The 23,991-nt window shown below is 35.0% G+C and overlaps 1 protein-coding gene across 1 annotated transcript in view; it reads left to right on the top strand.

Moving 5' to 3' along the window:
* The first annotated feature begins 660 nt into the window (after positions 1-660).
* Positions 661-23,991, top strand: part of LOC144447300 (alpha-1,3-mannosyl-glycoprotein 2-beta-N-acetylglucosaminyltransferase-like) — a 53,409-nt gene continuing 30,078 nt past the window's right edge. The window contains exons 1-2 of the mRNA XM_078137231.1: positions 661-797; positions 14,494-14,674. Of these exons, the coding sequence (XP_077993357.1) occupies positions 14,576-14,674 (99 nt within the window). The 5' untranslated portion in view covers positions 661-797; positions 14,494-14,575. The remainder of the gene's footprint in view (positions 798-14,493; positions 14,675-23,991) is intronic.

The following is a 23,991-nucleotide window of genomic DNA, read 5'->3' as shown; positions in this document are numbered from 1 at the left end:
CCTTTATACGGAAGGTAAAAATGGTGGTATTTCGATGATATCTATTGACAACTCAGGATAGAAAAAAATAGAAACACATTACAACTTGTTATTTCGAGCTTTGATGTCTTAAATAGCTTTTTAATTTCATAACTAAAACAGTTTTGCGTGTAAACCTGTGAACAAAAAGAAGACTGAAAACATTAGCTAAAAAATAGCTAAAAAGTCAAAACTAACCTAATACAGTAGTTAAGTTGCAACTATTTATTCAGTGTTGATCGCCATATGTCATTTAATGTCTTTTCGGCCATTTTTATCTAAAAAGATGAACAGATAAAGGTAAGGCGTTAATAACCGAAATAGATCTTTGTCAAAGATGAAAAGAAAATCCATAACAATGTCAAAATTCTGCACTGCATTGTGTGCAGTGCAGTGGACGGCACAGTCGCTTGTAAACTGTTATTGCTTTCCTAAATGGTTTTATTCTTGTCTATAACGGAAATTACGGAATAAAACCATTTAGGAAAGGAATAACAGTTTACAAGCGACTGTGGTGCACGGTCAATGAGGCAGCGACATCGACATGACGTTTTTTGTTTGATGTGTTCTATGATGTGTTCCTAGGATTTGAAATGTCTCCCTCTATAGCCAAATCAAAGAAATAGACTTTCTGAGTTTGCGTATCAACTTTGACCCTCGACGTGACACTGCCTTGCTTCTTGTACGGTATAGAGTCTATTCAACGTGTTTTACTTCCATTTGTGGGCCACTAACGATCGTTTCTGTGTACGTCAGATATGACCTGGTAAGGACACATGGTAAGTTTCAGAATTGCTTCTTTAGTAATGCATGACTATCAAAATTTTACTGTCTTCGCTTCGAGATGTCTCTGCGGCCGTCTCGAGGTTTCGCGTTACTCTAGCTCTCACTCAGATAAACAGTTGGATGAACAGACGTAGACGAACACAAGCGAAGGCCTTCGACACGTTTAACCGGGTTACCCTTCCGTAATGCGCATATGATCGTACCACTCCCATTATACGTAGACAAACACTTAAATAAGCTCGGACAGTCTTATTGGCATTAGTTTAGACGTTCGTCGTAAGTGAATTGTAAATTGTCAGTGCCCATATTGAAGTTGTTGACGACAAAGTGACTCAATAATACACTGCATGGTCATGCTATGTCCTTTACCATGATGGCAGAGTCATTGATGTATGGAGGGGTGGGGGTAGGAGGGTACATGTGTTTGAAAATAACTAAACTATTAAGACATACAGATACATATGATATGAGTAGCAGAAAGGCTGCTTACAACTTGTATGTGTGTGGATTTCTGGAAGATTTTAAGTTACAGTACAGATCTGTAACCAAATAGAAAACCTAATAGTACCAAAGTCATGATAGTATTTCACTTTTGCTGTGTTTTTGAAAATAGTCAGTGTTTAACAAATTACATTGCTAATCTTTTTTTTTCACAAAACATTTTGATAATCAATATGACAGACATGTTTACCAATCATCAGTTTGAAAAATCATCCAAAGTATAAAGAGAAATGCTGCCAAATTCATTCTACTCTGTTGAGAAAAAAAAGGAGGAAATAGGCAGTTGATGCCTGATGCCCATTAATTAATGTTGAAATTTTAATATCTCTCCATCTCTCAAAAGTAATTGAAAGATATGAATGTCAGAATTATCATTTACATGTACACACTTCGATGGAAAGGAGAGAGGTTTATTTTATGGAGATTTTTGCCTCGAGATCAGTGTACATTTGTATTCAAAACAAAGCTTAGCAACTTCCTGGCCTGCTAGATCATGGAATGATAGATTTTGTTTACCCTAGTCTCTTTGCAACTAGAGACAAAAAATAGAGAGTGACTGACATTTGTTAGACAAAAAATAGAGTGACTGACATTTGTTAGAGTTCAAGACCACTGGCTAACTTTATTGAATCAAACATATCCAAAGAAGTGAGTGTAAATACTACTGTAAACCTGGAAATTTTTACTGAAGAGTCAGATTCTTTTTTTTTGCTTTATATTTTGCTAGACAACAAAAAATGCGAAAATAAGCAGTGACTAAAATACCTTCTCAATATAAGTCGTTGAGAACAAGATGAAGAGTGTAAATTGCAAATTTTTCTAATAGTGAAAATATCTAGATTTAGCGAGTGGGGTTCCACTACCAAAATGATGGTCCATCATATGATAATCAGCTATTTCTCCTATGTTTACATTTTGTATGTATTGGGCTGACAAACCTTAGCAAGAAATGTTCTAGTAATGCTTATTCACAAGCATAGAAAATTGTGATTTAAATATATACATATATGTATGTCCGTCTCTAACGTAAATGTTATGTATATATTATAAATAGATAGATAGATAAATAGCAAGAGGTAGACAAACAGCTAGATAGACAGCTAGACAGACAAACAGATAGCTGTGTGTCATAAACAACTGGCATTCTCCTAAATCTATTGACACTGTAGATGTCATTGTATTGTAAAAGGGTAGAAGAACATCCTGTCCTCCACAAACCAAACAATGACTGCCACTTACTATAATCAAATATAATGATGTGTGTCTCTTAGATTGGCTTCCTGTAATATCATCAGACATGGTTGCCATGGTAATCTGGATGTGTTGTTTATCACGTTAGTGTCCTATTATCTAGCCTTGTGACTGACTGATTGATGAGACTATTTATAGACAGTGATTGTAATCCATATTGTCACTTTTAATATGTTTTAACAAAACACAAAAGTTAATTTTTCAAAACTCAGAAGTTGTCGGTGAAAGTTGCTGTACCAAGTCTCCTTCCCTTGGGACAGCAGCAATTTATAATGAAATCCTAGAGATAAAAGTGAAAGGTAAAAACAGATATGAATGATGTCTATCGATTAGATAATTTAGATAAATATGGAATCTATGAATATTTTATGTGTTTAACTTTGCCATCAAGGCATAATTATGAAAATGAGAAGTAGGCAATTGTGGATTTGACTTCACTCTCATTATTCTTGAGGTATTCAAATAACTGACCCAGAGAGTCTAAAATGTACATTGAAATAACCCTGAACTCACAGGAGGCTTAACAAGATATGGAAAATGTAAAAAGCATATTGAAAATGGAAAATGTCTGTACATGTCAATAATACTTAGGGTAGCCATGTCTAGTATTTTGAATCATAACAGTGATAAACTCAAACTATATAGTGGAATTTATATGTTAGATTGTTAGGCCAGAGACTTGGTTATCAGACTTGACAATATTGTTTTGCCCATATCACTAACAGCCTTGGTCTGTAAGATACTGACATTTATGCCACACTATCAGCCAGCACTCATTAAGAAGCCTGATAGGGGCTGAACAACAAGACATATCTTTACAGTCTATAACAGACTTCATGACCACGATCCCTAGTGATGTACAGGATATGGAAAATGTAAAAAGCATACATGTATGTGTATACATATGTATCTATATTGAGTAGCCATGTCATTATTATTTGGAATCATAACAATGATAAACCCAAACTACAATGTATAGTGGAGTGTACAATCATGTATGTTACTTGTTAGTCCAGAGACTTGGCTATCAGGCTAGATAATACTGTTTAGCCCTAAAAAAATATTTATTCCGATTACCCAACCCCACCTAGTTTTCAGTGCCGACCCTGAAATTGTTTTTTTCTACATATTTGATAAAATCGCAAAAGTTGTGAAGTCTTGTGAGAAATAGTGGATGCGGAAACTGACATCAACTTAAAAAGACAATATAAAACTGTTCTTCCAATCTGTAATGGATGTACATCTGATGAGAAGAAACCATTAACACAGAGACCATATGGAAAACAACAGAAAATATAATTACCTGAACTAGAGACTCACATATGAAAAAAAAGAAATTAAAAAATCAACAACAACAAAATCTACATATCGAACCAACTCTAAAATTGAATTTAATCAGAACCACACTTTTATATAGGCCTTTAATAGTCCATAGCATTAGCAGCCTGTGACAAAGAACACAGCAAATCTCTGGGGTATGGGTATCTTAGTTGAAAAAATTACTATGCTTTAATGTTATGCAGTTATCTGACATTTGCATAGTAAATGCTTATAGTAGAGTTTCAAGTTAGCAGAACAAATACTCAAATGTGAGAATTAGAAAGTGAAATGAAATTAATTCAAGAATTTTTTTTACACATACAAAAAAGCATGCCTTTATCAATATTGAAAAATTTAAAATAATTTATTAGCTATGAAATCAAACATGACATGTGTTATTAAATTAATGTATATGAATATGTATTTGGACATGTGTGATGTATTAATGTTAATAACAGGTTAGTAGAATACACACAAGGTATGTTCATTTGAGTTATGTCTGTCTCATTGTTGAAATTAAAGAAGTGTGTATTGAACATAATAATAGGATAGGAATAATTGGCTATGTGGTCCAGATTTGACTAGTATTCAATAATTAAGTATTCTGTATGCTATTAAATTACTAGAACAGTGATCATGTCATGTCCAGTGTTCTCCCCAGGATAGAGATTGCAAGGCTAATGAAAGCTAATTTGCATATTAATTTACATATTATTATAAATAGCATGGTAATTTACATATTGGTATGCATAGTGATCAGCATATAATATGCATGTCTTCAACACTGGAACAAACTCTGACATGTTTATTTTAACACATACACACATGTACATTGAGGATCAGCCATTTGTGTGTGTGTGTGTATCTGTGTGTGTGTGTGTGTATGTATGTGTGTATGTGTGTGTGTGTGAGTGTGTTTGTGTATCTGTGTGTGTGTATGTATGTGTGTATGTGTGTGTGTGTCTGTATCTGTATGTATGTATGTGTGTGTGTGTCTGCCTGTCTGTCTGCCTGCCTGCCTGCCTGTCTGTCTGTCTGTCTGTCTGTCTGTCTGTCTGTCTGTCTGTCTGTCTGTCTGTCTGTCTGTCTGTCTGTCTGTCTGTCTGTCTGTCTGTCTGTCTGTCTACCAATAGTGTGTTTCAATTAGGAAAACTAACTGAATCTATGTTGTAGGATTTCACCTGTAAGAATGAATGGTGTACATGAATGCAATTGAGTACCTGACTTGCAACATTACTTTTCTACTAATTGTAAAGTCAATGAACTCATATTGCATGACTAACCAGTGTAATCTGTAAAATTAATGTGCAAAAAAAATGGCATTGCATAACCATATAAATTAATGTGAAGGATTGGTAAACTGTTAAATTAATGGGCAAAAATGGCATAACCTGTTAAATTAATGTATAAAAATGGCGTGAAGTGTAATAAATGCTTTATTGTATTGTATTGTAAATTGAATAATTTCTGTGTAGGTGTAAATTGAGTGGATATTATTGAGGCATAGATGTGGTTACCTGCAATAATTGTACAGTAGTATTAGTTTTAATTTTGAGTTGCTTCTGTTTTTTGAGCTTTTCTCATTCCATTGTTGAACTGCAATTAAACTCTACAATACCTGCTTGACAAACTCAAATGGATGAGATCACGCTGAAAGTGTGAGAGGGATGGCAGCGTACTACCCGTTTCAAAATTCTGCATGCATTGCTACTTTTGCCGATTTCTGACGGGATTGGGGTACCTCTGAACATTTCTTGGGTCTTGAAGGCTCCGTAATTAGTGTTGGAGTAAGAACATGTCCGAATTTTTGGCAGGTAAGGCACAATGAGTAGATCATCCAACTTTGTCATTCAAAGATCTGCTTCTCATCAGTTTAGTTTAACAAATCTCTATTTATATCAGGTTAGCATCAGAGACTTTCTTCAGGGATAGAGTGTAACAAACAGACTACTGCTCCAAAAATATATGACATTCAGCAGCTGGAACATGCAAAGTGAAAGAAAAGTGTATTGTTATATACATCTACCAATCCATGATATTGTTCTGAAACATTGTAAAATGACTGGGGAACCCTGGTACATTTGTAGATTTTACCTACATGTACATGTACTTGCCGCCAAAGACACTATAGCCTATTTACTCACTGGAACTGTTTAGAAGTCTGATAGGGCTGAACAACACAATACATCTTACAGTGGTTTAGAAGTCTGATAGGACTGAACAACACAACATATCTTACAGTGGTTTAGAAGTCTGATAGGACTGAACAACACAACATATCTTACAGTGGTTTAGAAGTCTGATAGGACTGAACAACACAACATATCTTACTGTGGTTTAGAAGTCTGATAGGGCTGAACATCACAACATATCTTACTGTGGTTTAGAAGTCTGATAGGGCTGAACAACACGACATATCTTACTGTGGTTTAGAAGTCTGATAGGGCTGAACATCACAACATATCTTACTGTGGTTTAGAAGTCTGATAGGGCTTAACAACACAACATATCTTACAGTGGTTTAGAAGTCTGATAGGGCTGAACAACACGACATATCTTCCAGTGGTTTAGAAGTCTGATAGGGCTGAACAACACAACATATCTTACAGTGGTTTAGAAGTCTGATAGGGCTGAACAACACAACACATCTTACAGTGGTTTAGAAGTCTGATAGGACTGAACAACACAACATATCTTACAGTGGTTTAGAAGTCTGATAGGACTGAACAATACAACATATCTTCCAGTGGTTTAGAAGTCTGATAGGGCTTAACAACACAACATATCTTACAGTGGTTTAGAAGTCTGATAGGACTGAACAACACAACATATCTTACAGTGGTTTAGAAGTCTGATAGGACTGAACAATACAACATATCTTCCAGTGGTTTAGAAGTCTGATAGGGCTTAACAACACAACATATCTTACAGTGGTTTAGAAGTCTGATAGGGCTGAACAACACAACATATCTTACAGTGGTTTAGAAGTCTGATAGGGCTGAACAACATAACATATCTTACAGTGGTCTAGAAGTCTGATAGGACTGAACAACACAATGTATCTTATAGACTGTCGACAGTCGCTCGCGCCTTTTTTCCATACGTTTTATCTAAACTCCGGTCCGGCGCAACACTAGTAATAATAGTATAATCGCAAACTGATTTCGAGGGCCGTATTGCGAAGGCCCAAGCGACTGTTGTCCCTTGCCGCGCCCTCATGCGATAACAATAGGAACATTCAGTTTGTAGACTATTGACATTTAGGTCATAGTTCACAAAGCTTGTCAATCAAAATGAACATGGCGTAGTCACCAAGCGAGTGAACACATCGAGACACATTGGAAAAACTTTGATACTCGCACTTGAAAGACTTTCAGAGAAGAATTATAGATACCTATGTCTCTGGGAAAGATGTTTTCGTTAGTGTACTGACAGGAAGTGACAAGTCCATAGCCTATGAAGCCCGGGCTATGAAGTCGCAGGCCTGTGGGTTATACTTCCATGCTCCGATCGTTCTCGCGATACAGCTAACAACATCTAGTCTGCAATTGTCCCAGTAGTATCCTCATTGATACAATGATAGCTCTAATATAATCCCGTATATAAACGGCGAAGGCCCTTTTATTTGTGGTAATTTTGCTAAACAATAGGGAAGTGGTAACAACCTAGCGGCCGACCCAAAGGTTCACCCCCCCCCCCCCCCCACATCAACAACAAAAATCACATAAAAAGAAAACATCAAGGAAAAGACACAACAAACTGTCATATCATATAGCATCGTGATAAAGATTACGTAAATTGACTCCTCAATCGGTATCTGAAATAATGGGGTACAATAGCTTTAGGTATAGTACTCTGTGGAGGCACTAGTTGAAGACGTGTCGGATCGGAGCACGATCTCCGTGCCGTGGTAAATACTACAATTCAATGTACAAGGTGATAGTGATATACCCATGACAGTGTACTACAATGCAATGTACAAGGTGATAGTGATATACCCATGGCAGTGTACTATAATGCAATGTACAAGGTGATAGTGATATACCCATGACAGTGTACTACAATGCAATGTACAAGGTGATAGTGATATACCCATGGCAGTGTACTATAATGCAATGTACAAGGTGATAGTGATATACCCATGACAGTGTACTACAATGCAATGTACAAGGTGATAGTGATATACCCATGACAGTGTACTACAATGCAATGTACAAGGTGATAGTGATATACCCATGACAGTGTACTACAATGCAATGTACAAGGTGATAGTGATATACCCATGACAGTGTACTACAATGCAATGTACAAGGTGATAGTGATATACCCATGACAGTGTACTACAATGCAATGTACAAGGTGATAGTGATATACCCATGACAGTGTACTACAATGCAATGTACAAGGTGATAGTGATATACCCATGACAGTGTACTACAATGCAATGTACAAGGTGATAGTGATATACCCATGACAGTGTACTACAATGCAATGTACAAGGTGATAGTGATATACCCATGACAGTGTACTACAATGCAATGTACAAGGTGAGAATGATATACCCATGACAGTGTACTACAATGCAATGTACAAGGTGATAGTGATATACCCATGACAGTGTACTACAATGCAATGTACAAGGTGATAGTGATATACCCATGACAGTGTACTACAATGCAATGTACAAGGTGATAGTGATATACCCATGACAGTGTACTACAATGCAATGTACAAGGTGATAGTGATATACCCATGACAGTGTACTACAATGCAATGTACAAGGTGATAGTGATATACCCATGGCAGTGTACTACAATGCAATGTACAAGGTGATAGTGATATACCCATGACAGTGTACTACAATGCAATGTACAAGGTGATAGTGATATACCCATGACAGTGTACTACAATGCAATGTACAAGGTGATAGTGATATACCCATGACAGTGTACTACAATGCAATGTACAAGGTGATAGTGATATGCCGATGGCATTGTACTACAATGCAATGTACAAGGTGATAGTGATATACCCATGACAGTGTACTACAATGCAATGTACAAGGTGATAGTGATATGCCGATGGCATTGTACTACAATGCAATGTACAAGGTGATAGTGATATACCCATGACAGTGTACTACAATGCAATGTACAAGGTGATAGTGATATACCCATGACAGTGTACTACAATGCAATGTACAAGGTGATAGTGATATACCCATGACAGTGTACTACAATGCAATGTACAAGGTGATAGTGATATACCCATGACAGTGTACTACAATGCAATGTACAAGGTGATAGTGATATACCCATGACAGTGTACTACAATGCAATGTACAAGGTGATAGTGATATACCCATGACAGTGTACTACAATGCAATGTACAAGGTGATAGTGATATACCCATGACAGTGTACTACAATGCAATGTACAAGGTGATAGTGATATACCCATGACAGTGTACTACAATGCAATGTACAAGGTGATAGTGATATGCCGATGGCATTGTACTACAATGCAATGTACAAGGTGATAGTGATATACCCATGACAGTGTACTACAATGCAATGTACAAGGTGATAGTGATATGCCGATGGCATTGTACTACAATGCAATGTACAAGGTGATAGTGATATACCCATGACAGTGTACTACAATGCAATGTACAAGGTGATAGTGATATACCGATGGCATTGTACTACAATGCAATGTACAAGGTGATAGTGATATACCCATGACAGTGTACTACAATTCAATGTACAAGGTGATAGTGATATACCCATGACAGTGTACTACAATGCAATGTACAAGGTGATAGTGATATACCCATGACAGTGTACTACAATGCAATGTACAAGGTGATAGTGATATACCCATGACAGTGTACTACAATGCAATGTACAAGGTGATAGTGATATACCCATGACAGTGTACTACAATGCAATGTACAAGGTGATAGTGATATACCCATGACAGTGTACTACATTGTACAATGCAATGTACAAGGTGATAGTGATATACCCATGGCAGTGTACTACAATGCAATGTACAAGGTGATAGTGATATACCCATGACAGTGTACTACAATGCAATGTACAAGGTGATAGTGATATACCCATGACAGTGTACTATAATGCAATGTACAAGGTGATAGTGATATACCCATGACAGTGTACTATAATGCAATGTACAAGGTGATAGTGATATACCCATGACAGTGTACTACAATTCAATATTTGTAATATTTTAGAGAGATGGGAAATTTGACTGAAAATGATAATAACAAGAATTAAAATTTAATGTACATATACCAGGTAATAGATTGATCAAATATGACTATTGCAATATGTTTTAGCATTTTTTTCAATGCCAATTTTTTTTACCAGCAATTGTTTTTTGTTTGACTGTAACTGTAAACATTTCATAATGTGGTGAGGGTGTGAAATCTGAAGTGTTTTTGCTTAGGTTGAGGAACCCCTGGTAACAAAAAGGGGGAATATGGTAAAACTGGCATACTTTCCAATACACTGAATCATAATTTTGATGGGGAACCCTGGTATGACATTGGAACTTGGGTAGATTTTACCTGCTTACTGCCCTTAGAAAACACACTGCTGAAAATGATATTGATCGAAAACAAAACAAAATTGATATAAGTGCTGTCTTCAGTTTGTTTTCAGCATGCATTGAATTCTATATCAGTATACTATATTTGTTCTGCAATTTTGTAACCAGGAGTTTATTACTTTGACTGCCAAACATTTCACTTCATGTAAAGATAATTTTATTGTTTTAGAGGGATTGTGTTGGATGTCATGTGATTGAGGGGTGGGTATAGGCTGCTGGTATTGCATACTATCAGATACACATAGGAAGTTTAAACCAGGTGTTTGTATGTATCACTGTGGTAACAGAAATGTATTTTTGTATCTAAACTGTTACTATGGTTACAAGGCTCAAATCATATGTTGCTATGCCAACAAAGTAATCTGAGTCTAGGACAGTGGAATTCAAATGAGATATTAGTAGTTGAAATCCAATAAGGTTCATCAGTTTGGTACATCAAATGATTTTCACAGGTTATAGCAGTTTAAAGTTTTTAGCATTGAGCTTTCGATCTGTCTTGGTTGACGATCCTCATCACAATGACAAATTCCATTGTTATAATATTAATACAGCTATAGATATTATAATGCTAGTTTTATTTTCAGGGTAATATGGGCCATCAGCCCAAAATATTAACATAATAGCTATTTCTATCAGTGATGCAAAAAGTTCCATAGTCCAAAACAATTTGTATAAAGTATTTGTAAATTTATTGAGTACATGTTTGTTTACACTGTATAGATTTGTTCACCATACTAGATTGTAATTATTGTCAGGTATGAAAGTAGCAGAGAGCTGTGGTCTTTATTGATATAACTTTTATTGACTTATATTTCCATATTAATGGCATAGATATTTTATAACTACCGTAGTATAACTAGTGGGAGTATAGAATATAACATTATAGGTCGAATGTGAAACACCATTGTGTACTTACATTTTATGATATATAGAGAATTGTCTGATGTTTACATGGTTTATATATACTGGAACATTTTGGACATACATGCACAACTAGACTCTCTCATAGTCCTTGGAGCATCGCATCGCTAAAATGTTTGTTTTGTATGTATTTGTATGTACCAATATCTACTGCATAATTGTACTGTAGGCACTCATCAACTACACTGGGCTAATCATTTGTTGACATTGTTACTGCTCAAGGCATCCCAATTACACAGAGTCGCAGTAACATGTCAAATTATTTGATTGCTTCAGTTTTGGATACATGGTCAATATTTGAAGAAGAAATATGAATGAAAAAAAATGAAATTAAGTTAAATAAAAAAATACACCAAGAAAGGAAAAAAAAAATTATTTATATTATAAATGTAACATGACTGTACATGTACATGTTTGAACCAAATTTCTAAAAATTACAGTTGTGTAAAAATTCACCTCTTGCAGGATTTTAAGCCAATAATATTAATACAGGCACTAAGTAAAATCTACCATATTGTCTTGATTTTTATAAACAAATTGTACCCAAGGCTGAAGTTGTTATAGTTTTGTCAATCAAATGGTTTGCATAAATGTACATTAATTTACATTTTGTATAATGTACTTAGGCCTAGAAAAAATTGTGTGGTTCCGATTTCACTCAATTTTAGAATAGGTGGGGTAGAATTTTTTTTCATGCATGAGTGACTGTGTATAGTTCAGGTAGTTATATTTTCTGTGTCTTTCCATATGGTATCTGTGTTAATGGTGTCTTCTCATCTGATGTACAGTCATTAAAGATTGAAAGAACAGTGTTACACTTACAGTGTCTTTTTAAGTTGATGTCAGTTTCCGCATCCACTATTTCCTGTGAGACTTCACAATTTTCGCAATTTTATTATTTTTTCTTGATTATGTTAAAAAAAAGTTTAGGGTTGGCAGTGAAAAATCCGGTTGGGTAACTGGAACCAAGCTATTCTTTTTTAGGCCTTGTATGAATTTTGTTTAGGCTTACATTATGAAAAAATGCAAATAACAAAAACATAAAAATTTGGTTTGTAGGAATGTTAAAAGAATAGAAAGTAAAATAAGAGTTTATGAGCTCCTGTTTGCCATAATAGTGTCAGAAAACATATGTTGAAGTCAGAATTGTTTGAACATCAAAACATATGTATCTGTGTTTATTTGTATGTATTTAAAACAAGGAGATAATTACAAATCTGGTATGACCTAAATTCTGGAAATGTTTAAATTAAAGTATGAAAAGTGAAATAAACCAGTTTATAGGTTCCTGTCTGCCATAACACATGTAATAGTGTCAGAAAACACATGTTGAATTGCTAATTGTTCATTTGGATGAGATGTAATGACCTTAGTTAATGACCCTGAACACCATGTGTTACTGACTATCTTCCATTGGGTCTGTCGGGTCAAAAATGGAATTGAAAAAAATATGTTGTCACATGACATCAAGGAATAGAAATGTCCATATGGTATGGAACATGTCAGTTTCTCTTAATGGCCCTGGCCCTGTTTAGGATGTAATGTAGTCATGAAAGACTGGTATCTGGTAGATGTACATACAATCTACTAGAGTCTAGTCCATTGGTTTTGAATTTCAAAATCTCTTATCACCCTTTGGAAGCCACAGAGATAGCATCTAGACTATGTATGTACATGTAATAGCCTCAGAAAAAGTTGGCCCAGAATAATAGAATAATCACATGAACATTTTTTTAAATCCATATGGTTCCACTGATAGAGATCACACTAATATGATACTGGAATTGAAACCCTAGCCTTTAAAGATTCATTTCAGAATAGATTTGTAGTTGTGAAAGACTTTAGTACATGTAGTAGAGTTATACAAAAAAATTGGTCCTGAACAAGTGAATGATCATGTATGGCTCCAATGAGAAAGATCGACAGTGAGCACATGGTTGATGGGCCTTTTAAATTACATGGCTGATTCAAATGTATACATGTGTAGAACACTGGCTATTGTGAACATTTCAAGTCATCTTGTGTTTATAATGTGACGTGGAAGTGTCTACATGTACCTCTATAGCTATCCCTAACCTTACTTCATACATGTCGCTAGCTTGGATACAAATGTTTATTTTATGTAGTCACTCCACTGTTTGACATTCTTGTCACACATACATACAATGTAAATCTTGCATGAAGTGTAAATGTATCTATCACAGATGTTTTATTGATGGTAAGACTGTCCAGTGATACTATGAATTATGACTGCATAGTTCAGAGTTACAATATTCCATGCCCAGTCTGTCTGTGTCAGTGGATATGTGACTCGGTGGCACATACATGTACTCTAGCCTGTGTCAGTGGATATGTGACTCGGTGGCACATACTCTAGCCTTTCAGTGGATCTGTGACTGTGACTCTGTGGCACATACTCTAGCCTTTCAGTGGATCTGTGACTGTGACTCTGTGGCACATACTCTAGCCTGTGTCAGTGGATCTGTGACTCTGTGACACTGTGACTCATACTCTAGCCTGTGTCAGTGGTCTGTTACTGCAGCACTCTAGTCCTTGTATGTTGGTGAATCTGGGACTCCACTGCACTCAAAGTTGCTGTTGCTCTGTTGCACTCTAGCCAGTCAAAGTTGCTGAATCTGTAACTCCACTGCACTCATACATGTATAGTCACAGATCGAGTGATGTAGATGTCTGTATAGACTGGCTGTTCTATGTATATTGTTTTTCAAAAGTCATTGTGTATAAATTAAAAATTATTTACAATAGCAATAATTCAAAGATTTAAAAATGTCTTCTGTTTTACATATTTCAAAGTTACGTGGGAGTTAATTCTTTTTGCAATCATTGACGAGAGTTTTAGTTTCGCCACATCAAATTAATGCTTTTCGCAATCATTGACCACACAGTTTTAGTTTTGTCAAACCTATTTGAAGTCATAAGAATATGAGTTAATTTAAATAAATTAACATGTTATTAATATTCATGAACATGTGACCATACAACTATAATAATAAGCCAATAAAAAGCCAATAATTTCTGATGTTGTAATTTTCTTTCTTTCCAGTACATATAGGTGGTAGCAATGGTATAGTAAATAAAGAGCCACTTGTCCATCTATCATCGTATAGTTGACTTTACATTGAACCATGCGTTGGAGAAAGATTTACGTGGTTGGAGCCGTCTTATTTGTGTGCTGGAATATAGTAACGTACTATGTCTTCCTGAATAATGTAAAGAGCAGAGGGGTAAGTATTATAACAAGTCAATTTTTATCATCCATGTTATTTTAAAATTCTTGGTATTTTTATTTTCACTTTATTAGTATCATTGTACAATATACAATGTAGGTACACATATCATTTTAACAGAAAATATCACTTCGTCTATTTCACATACATGTATCCATTTAAAACAGAATTAAATTACAAATACACCAACATTAAATTTGTATCAAAGATGTAGATTTTAAAGATTGTCCTATAAAACACAGTTAAGATTTGAAAGCAAATTTTTTGTATCAGTTTGGGTCTAGATACATTGTAGGAAAAGAATTTTGGTCGACAATGGTTTAGATTATCACCAAATGCATGTATTGTGATAAAATGAATTCTGTTCAAAATGCTAAGAATTAAAGACATTATTAATAAAAATAGATTTTTTGAGTCAAAATATTTTTGCCCCGATATTTTTTATTGAAAACTGATGCCATTTACACTATTATTATCCAGTTTAGTTGTATCTGAGTTTCTTTAAAAAATCATGGAAAAAGTGCTACTTGTTCACGATTATTTGCACAACATGTAGTACACATTTGTTTAATTTCTGGCCCATACACTGATGATACAGAAAACTTCAGATTTCCATTTTCTACAACAGATTGCCTGCTGAATAATAAATGTTCTTATCCTTGAGTAAAATCACTATACTGAGAAGGAGCAGGACAAAACATACACAAGTTGCCACTTGAAAAAAACCTTGAAAATTAGCACCAGACATGTACATATATTGTGTTGAAGAGTTTCATAATTTTTCAGTATGTGTGAAATTAGGTACTAAAACCAGCTAAAAAGGAAATATACTATGTAGGAAAAGTGATGGTTTCCATAGTAACGTCACCACATTCTCAGAAGTCCTAATTTCATGCAGAGTGAAATGTTACACTTCTCATGCTTTTCTTGCACCCATCACTGTTTTATTCACTCTTCTGGTTTTTTCTTTCTTTTGGATGTAATCTATATTCACTTCACTAAATATTACATACTGTATGTAATACAACCAAGACCACTGTTGTGTCTAAAGTACTACATACTGTATGCAATACAACTAAGATCACTGTTGTGTCTAAAGTACTACAGTCTACACAACATTTAAATTCATTATAACTGAACCAGTCATCAAGTTTTTCCTTTAACTCTGCCAGTCAGTGGAAGTTGTCATTGAACAACATTTGTAACATGTGAAATGATAGTTGTATTTGCCACAGAGAAAATTACAAAAGAAATACTCACAGACATGGTTTAGGGGCGTCATCGAAATCAAAAGCATCGTAATTACGCGTCGCTACGAGTAAAGACTAGTAACTACTAGTAGCTACGATGTACTACGAGAAACGGGAGATAATGAGGTGTTCAGGTTCATGAATAACTGACAATAGATAATAAGTTTACATTTCTTTGTTTCCCTTAACGATGTCGTCTTTACGCGTAGATACACGTAATTTTTTATCGCCAACACACAATAGATAGTGATTCTCACCTTCCATGTTTCCAATGATGACATCGTCTTCTATCGTAGTTGATCGTAGTTTGTCATAATTTTCGATCGTCAAAGAAAACCACGTACTCAGCCAGTAATGTGCTGATGAAACTAGTACTGCACATGTTTTTATGAGTGCAAGTTCATGGGCGATATTCATTAAAAAAAACCAATAAGATATGCACGAAATCAAAGTTTCAATATTCAGTACAAACTAACAGTACCACTTACAAGCTCACGCTTCGCGCTTGGCGGCCATGGTAGGGCCAAGAAATGCTGTTGCATTTCCGGGTTGCGGAAGTGCAGTTTTGACTTTTATATCATCGAATAACGGTATTTGTTTTATATATTCTAAAACAACAACTAATTTTTTATGTTTCTCAGTACAGTAACATTCCTAAATGATGGGGTTGAGTTGAGAAATCGCAATGTTCGGCAACACGTGGCGTGATGCATGATGTCGGTAGATATATAAACATAGAGACGCAAGTGATGAACGTATTCAGTTATTCGTAGCCCGAAATTTCGTTATATAAATGACGTTTTTCCTCAAAATTTTGAAGAAACAAAACGTTTTTAGGTGACTTCTAAATCAATCAAATCAAACGATATATTAATGCGAGACAAGCTTTAGTTTTTAATTTGTTTTTGTGGACAATGTTCGATTTCGACTGACGAATCCTGCGACTAGAATCTAACACGATCAATGCACCGTTCAGCAGCCAGACGAAAATGGTCGACATGTTTGTTGACCAGCCGAGAAGTGCATAAGGAACTTGTGAGGCAGTCCGAATAAATAGATGTAAAATCCGACGTTTCGAATAAAAATTCTTCTTCAAGGTATTTTTAGGCAAGACATATTAGGTAAACATCTGAATATATCTGAAACACTTAGTTGACTTACTAGCCGACTGTACGAATGCCATAGAACTTAGAAGGCATCGAATGAATAACATTGAAAAAAGTAAGCGTGAAACTGATTTGCGCACAGGAAAGAAAATCTTTTTGTTTCGTTATTTTTTTCACGATGAAGACTACGCGTAAATGGTCGTAGTTTGGGCTCATGAATAACGGACAATAGGTGTTTACTTTTTATTGTCTACAACCTAAAGTACATGAATATGCGTTGAGACTTATGAATATTCACCGTAGTACATCGTAACTACTAGTAGTTACTAGTCTTTACTCGTAGCGACGCGTAATTACGATGCTTTTGACAGAGAATTACAAAAGAAATACTCACAGACATGGTTCATTTGGTATGTCAAGACATTGTTTTGAAGAACCCCAAAATGGTTCTGGTGTTAAAGATGTTGTGTCTGGTAACTTTGATTGATTATCAAATAGCAAAATAATGTTGCAGTTATACTCAATGACATGCAATTACATGTACTACCAACTCATAAGGGACGATCGCACAATGTCGCACAAGGTACTCACTCAATTACATGTACTGCCAACTCATAAGGGATGATTGCACAATGTCACACAAGCTCAATAAATGAACACTGTTCATTTAGGACAAAACCCTGTCCCCTAAATGAACGTTCACAAATGTGACATTGACACGTTTATATATGATGTAAACCCCGATGAAAACTGTTGTGGTCACGCCTCTACAATCAATGCAATGTAAAAACATGATGGTAAACATGAAGTTCCAACCTTATGAACCTGTTGTCAAGAGATGATGGTAAGCTCATCAAAATACTACTGAAAACCCAGCACTGTATCTCACATTAGAAGTAAATTTTCATCAACTTATCAACATCTCAGTAGTAAATACAGAAGCTGTTATCATTGAAGACGTGAAAGTTTTCAAAATCATTGACACCAGACCCCCTCCCCATAACAAACAAAGTTTGCGTATTGGGCTTGTTTGACATTGTGTGATCGTCTTTGTATTTTCAAAAGGAAATTTCAACAGTTTGTTCACTTAGAATGATGATGTTGAACTGACTACTTTAGACAAAACAGTGATCATGGTTGTAATGTCCATCATTTATAATAATATAAACTGTACATTTACTAATTTTACTGACATTTTCCTTCCTCTTTCTATCACTCCCCATCACTGATAAAACACAGGAGGTAAGCAAATATACATATTAATCAATTCTTAAGCTGCCACACACAGATGTTGCAAAGTGTTGCACTATTAACATGAGGGGAGGGGTGGGGAAGGGTGGGGAAGCATGTAAATAAGCATATTATCAGTTATTCATCTGCTGTAGCAGTTTAACAATGTTACAAAGTGTTTCACTGCAAACATGGGAGCCGAGGGAAGGGGTGGGGATGGGAGGAGATCTACACAAATACTAAGTATACATATCAGTTATCCATCTGCTGCAGTGATGTTGCAATGTTGCAAAGTGTTTCACTGCTTGCATATGAGGGGAGCGGTATGGGAGGGAGGCATACACATATATAAGCTAAAGCTGATGCCATTGGTTAACAATCCATAGTCACTGATTACACTCAATTGTCTATTGGCTAAATCTATGACATTGCTACACGATGTTATCATGCATACATGATTGTACACTGTAATGATAATTATTGGATCCCATTAATTAGTTGGGAAACCATGTGGAGGTATTGATTGGTGCACAGGGCTCCAAATTAACAGTAGTCCCAGTGTCCACAGACTACCCATTCTTGTCATGGGGGCTACCGTTATTTGCAGCTGGTAGCCCACTCAGGCTACATCATATCATTGATTGTGCAATGATTTTAAATGATGGAAGATTTATGGACATAAAACTATTTTAAATATCACACATATTTCCAAATGAAGGAAGGCTGGTCACTGGTTGACATACAATTACTAACTTTGAATTTGTTATAAATGAGGAAAGAAAAGTGACACGTGTAGGAATTGAACCCATGTCAATACTTTGTATATATACACTACACTAGATTTTGATGGCATTGTATGATAACTGTAATTTAATGGAATAGATTTCAGAATTGTGAGTGTATTTTATCAATAGATTACTTATTATTAACACCATGAATGTTAAATATGAATTTTAAAAAAAAAAGTAGCAGAATTGTAATATGAACTGTGTGACAAGGCAAACATGGCGCCACTGAAGGTAGCGATATATATTATGGGATATGGATTCATAGGAGATTGACTGTACTGTTCCAAAAGACAACTGTGATTGGCAGAAACATGTAGGAGATGAACTATCAGCACATGTTGCATCACCTCTATGCCCTCATTTTGTTATTATATGCTGAAAACATACAATAGTATGCCTTGATAAAAGCCAAATATTTATCATATCATTTGATGCTTTCAGCCTCTATACACATGTACATGTATTTAAACAGCAGGGTACATCACTTCTGTGTGATTTTGAGTGGTCAGATAGTAAACAGTTTTATTTTTCTGCTAATAGCTTTTATAATATTTTTTATACTTGTTAAGTGACTTTGGAAATCACTGTAGATTTTCATTTGCTTCCACCATTTAGCCTTACTGACCAAAGTTAAGTGTCTCTAGATATTTCCCATTTTCATCCATTCATGGACCAATCACTATTTAAGCAATAAACCATCCCCTGGGTAACAAATTGGTCTAAGGTCCAATGTGGCACTTACACCAAAGTAGGGTACTTTCTAATGTAAACCTCATATATCACCTGAATATTCATATTTATTTGTTAGTAGAAAAATCACAGGGCACTCAGGCCCAGTTAGTTATGTTTATGAAAACAAACAAACAAACAAACAAACAAACAAATAAATAAAATAAAATGAATAAATAAATAAACAAGCAAACAATAAATAAATAAATAAATAAGTAAATAAATACATAAATAAATAAATAAATACTGACAAGCATCAACAAGAGAATTACAAATCATTTACAACTACAATTACTATATGTTCCTATGCGATATGGTCACAATTGTACATACCCCAGTTGAGGCCATTTCACATATGGGGAAAAAATATTGTTGTTGATAATGATTTGTAATTACTCTCTTGTTGATGCTTGTCAATATGTATTTATTTATTTATTTATTCATTGTTTGCTGGTTTGTTTGTTTATTTATTTATTTTGTTTGTCTGTTTATTTTGTTTGTAAATCTGTGTGAATGAGAGTTGCTTTGTTCAACCTGTTATCTCTGTATACTTCTGGTTATGTTACTACATTGGAATTTACACAATAAATATACCAATTGTTCACTTTCTTTCTGTCTTGGGATTGAGAAGAGACACATAGTTTTTGAAGTGCCCTAATGTTATGAAATATGTTAATTAATGTACAGTTGTACTTTTGTGAAATGAAAAATCCAAGTCAATTTAAAATTAAAGCAAATTTGAATCAAACTATCGAAAAACCCCACAGAGGCATAAAACTAGCCAATGAGATATGTATAGAGTCAAAATATTTCTTGGAAGCAAAGCTTCTTTTTTTTTTCATTTGGTCTGGTGTCACTCAGATGTAAAAGATGTAAAAACTCAACATACATGATGACTGACATAGTTCATGTGAAGTGAGTCGTCAATATCAATATAAAACTAAGTAGACAGGGTTTTTTATCAGGTTCATTCATTCCTATATAGTAATATATGTTATCTATTTAATTACAAATCATTGGAAATGAACCAACGTAGTATGTCCTTCAACTGAGATGCTAATCAAAAGATAGAAGTAGATACCCATTCCAATATGTATATAAATCTTATATTAATGTCCTCAGAAGAGCGAGCTGTGATTTGACATATCATCAGTGCTGACTCAGACTTTACAAAGATCTCCATCATGTAGTGTTGTTTGACATATGTCTTCTACATGGCCTTTCATGTCATGCCAGTATCAGTCACATGACAGATGAGAGGCTAGATGATACAATGGGTGTCAGCTTACACACACTTTTATTGATGGAGTCTACTTGTACTTATAAACTGTTTCAGACAAAGTCTGCTATCTAAAATAGGACAGTGTTCACATCACAGGACCATCACTCTACTAGTCTGTGCTAAAAGTGATATTAAAGCTTTTGTGAGGGGTGGGGGGGGGGCTGTGTTCAGATTGGATTTGTCATTGACAAACATAATATCTATCACCCAACTAAATCATGGATGGGGAATCTTTTAGATTCGTGTGATCAACTGGGACCAGAATTGATCTAAAATACATTCACATGCATACATTTTAAACTGCCTTTAAATATCTAGTCCTAACTTAAACCATTCTCAATCTTGCACTGAGACTATAAGAGAGAGGGAGAAGGAAAGGGAGGGGGATTAGTAGTTTCAGATTTTAAATTAAATTTTTTATATGAAACATTGAACACATATTGCCTGGCCATGAGGGCTATAGCACCCGTTTATTACACCTGAGGGACTGTGAGTTACCAGAATCACATGCTATTTCCCAAGTCACGAGGGGGTAATGAACGAGTACTATAGCCCGAATATAGGCCATGCTGCTTTTATATGTGTTTTATAATATACCTCATGCTGTGAACTCGCGGTGTCAGACATGTCAGAAGCCGCCATTTTGACCTGCTGTGAACTCGCGGTGGTCACATGACCATGTAATAGTTGATGTTCATTCTATTTTCCTATCACGTGACTGATTCTAGCGAATCATGGCACAGCATTATCACTAGGTATATTATAAAATTATATATAATGCCTGTTGGCTGTATGCTGAGATTGATTACATGTGAATCTGTAATGCTTTCAACGAATAGAAAAAAATGACAGAATTTCACCATATGTTACTATTGTTGGAGAATACTTCAATGTTTACTTATAGTCACAGTTGTAATATTGAACTGTCATATATTTGGTTTAGAATCGCATTCAACATATGTGTATAGACTATTGATATAACAGACGCGTTCTTCAGGGCAACGTCATAAAATCTGAGAGCAGATGTTAAATTTGAGATTTTAACGGAATGGTAAGTATATTCAAAATTGTGATGATGTGGTATTTGTTTGTCAAGTCTGCGCTGCCATATGTCTGAATATGATAGGCCATTTATGGAGACAGTTATATCTGAAAAGGACCTATCAAAAGGTACCCTCTATCAATATGTATATTTCACCTGATACTGTAAAGATAAATAGATTTAATTCAAATGGTGTATTAGAGAAATACAAGATGTGCATGTACTGTACAGTCTGTGTAAACCTAGATATTTTTGCCACTGGAAAATTTTTGCAATTTTTACAGTCTTCATGACAACTAGTTCCCAAAGACTAATTTGTACTAATTAGTAATATGACAGAACCCCATGACATGTGAGTACAAGTGTGGCATACTTAAGGGTATTTGCATGAGTGCTTGCAGTGTTCTCTGCACCCATATGCGAGTGAAAGTACTGCAGGAAACATTGCAAGCACAAGTGTCAATCTACGTCATGACAATGTGCATCTATGTCTTCACAACGTGTGTCTACATCATCTTTTCTGCTGTGTTCATAATATGAGTCAAAATACTCAAAATTACTGCCCCCATTTTGTTTTTTACTACTGGAGATGGTATAATTATATTATTCCCCAATATTTTTCTCCATTCAGCTGGAAAATACTTGTGACCTAAGGATTGTGACTTGTCTCTACTCATGTACCGACTTGTAGTGACAAGGGCCCCTTGGATACATGTAACTCATATTTTCCTTGGCTGAATGAAGAAAATTGTTGAGGACTAACATCTAACTACTGTAATATGATGATAATTAGTGTATGGGTGTGTAGCAAATTATCTGCACATTATGAAGTATTATAGAGCAAAGTTGATATACTAATATGTGACCTTGTGGTAATCACAGGAATAGGATAGATCATAGAGGAAATAGAGTGAAATACTTAGCATGGAAATGCAGGAATCCAAAATCAAGAAATAACCATTAATTTATTCAAATTGAATTTTCAGCACTGTTTACCCAGTAGCCTGTGGTGTTTTGAACCCAGAGAAATGAGACATGTACAATGTACATGAGATCTTTTCTGTTAGACTGATGTTCAGATATTTTATTTTATACATGAAATTATACTATATTTCTTCGATAATATGTTAAATTTTCTGTGTGCCATGTGGTTTTCCATCCCAGTGTAAGAATCTCACTTTACATGTATTTTTCAAAGAAGATATTCTGTTTAGTTACACTGTCCTGGGAAATTAGAATATAAATATTTCAATTGTTAAAACTGAAAGCAGTATGTGATGTACATGAAGTGTTTGATCTATTGTCCAACATATGTTTGTCATTACAAAGTTCTCACGCAGCAATCGGTAAATGATTTGGAATCGATGAAACATTTGATAGTTTGAATTTGGAAATCGATCAAACAAATACTGAACTCTTTATACAGTAAGTAATAATCAATAATGTAGCATAGTAGTGTACATATCAAAATGGATTTGTGAAAATTTATATTTGATTGTATGTTCCAAAAAAAGGTGTTGTGCATGATTTTCTCTTTGACCATGAATGGATATTAGCTATGTGATATGACAACCTGATTTAAGGACTATTCATTACATAAGTGATAGCATTTCAAATTGAGACTTTATATTGTAGCAGCTGAATATGTTGGCTTTTCTCACCATTATACTTACATGGGTGACATTTGTGTGTTAATTTCTTTAACCATGAAATTATCCAGTGTTACATCCTAGGGTTTAGACATGACAGGATCTTGTTCCTGCTATGATAGACACACTTACAAACAAACAAACAAAGGACAAACAAAGGAACAAACAAAAATATAATGTATGGAATCTGCATAAATTTGATTGTGATGGAAAGAAAACAAGCCAATGAACTGTATAA

The sequence above is a fragment of the Glandiceps talaboti genome, chromosome 16 (assembly GCF_964340395.1).
Source record: "Glandiceps talaboti chromosome 16, keGlaTala1.1, whole genome shotgun sequence".
NCBI classification, from domain to species: Eukaryota; Metazoa; Hemichordata; class Enteropneusta; family Spengelidae; genus Glandiceps; species Glandiceps talaboti.
Note: the sequence above shows the minus strand (reverse complement) of the source record. Positions and strands in the feature narration are given on the sequence as shown.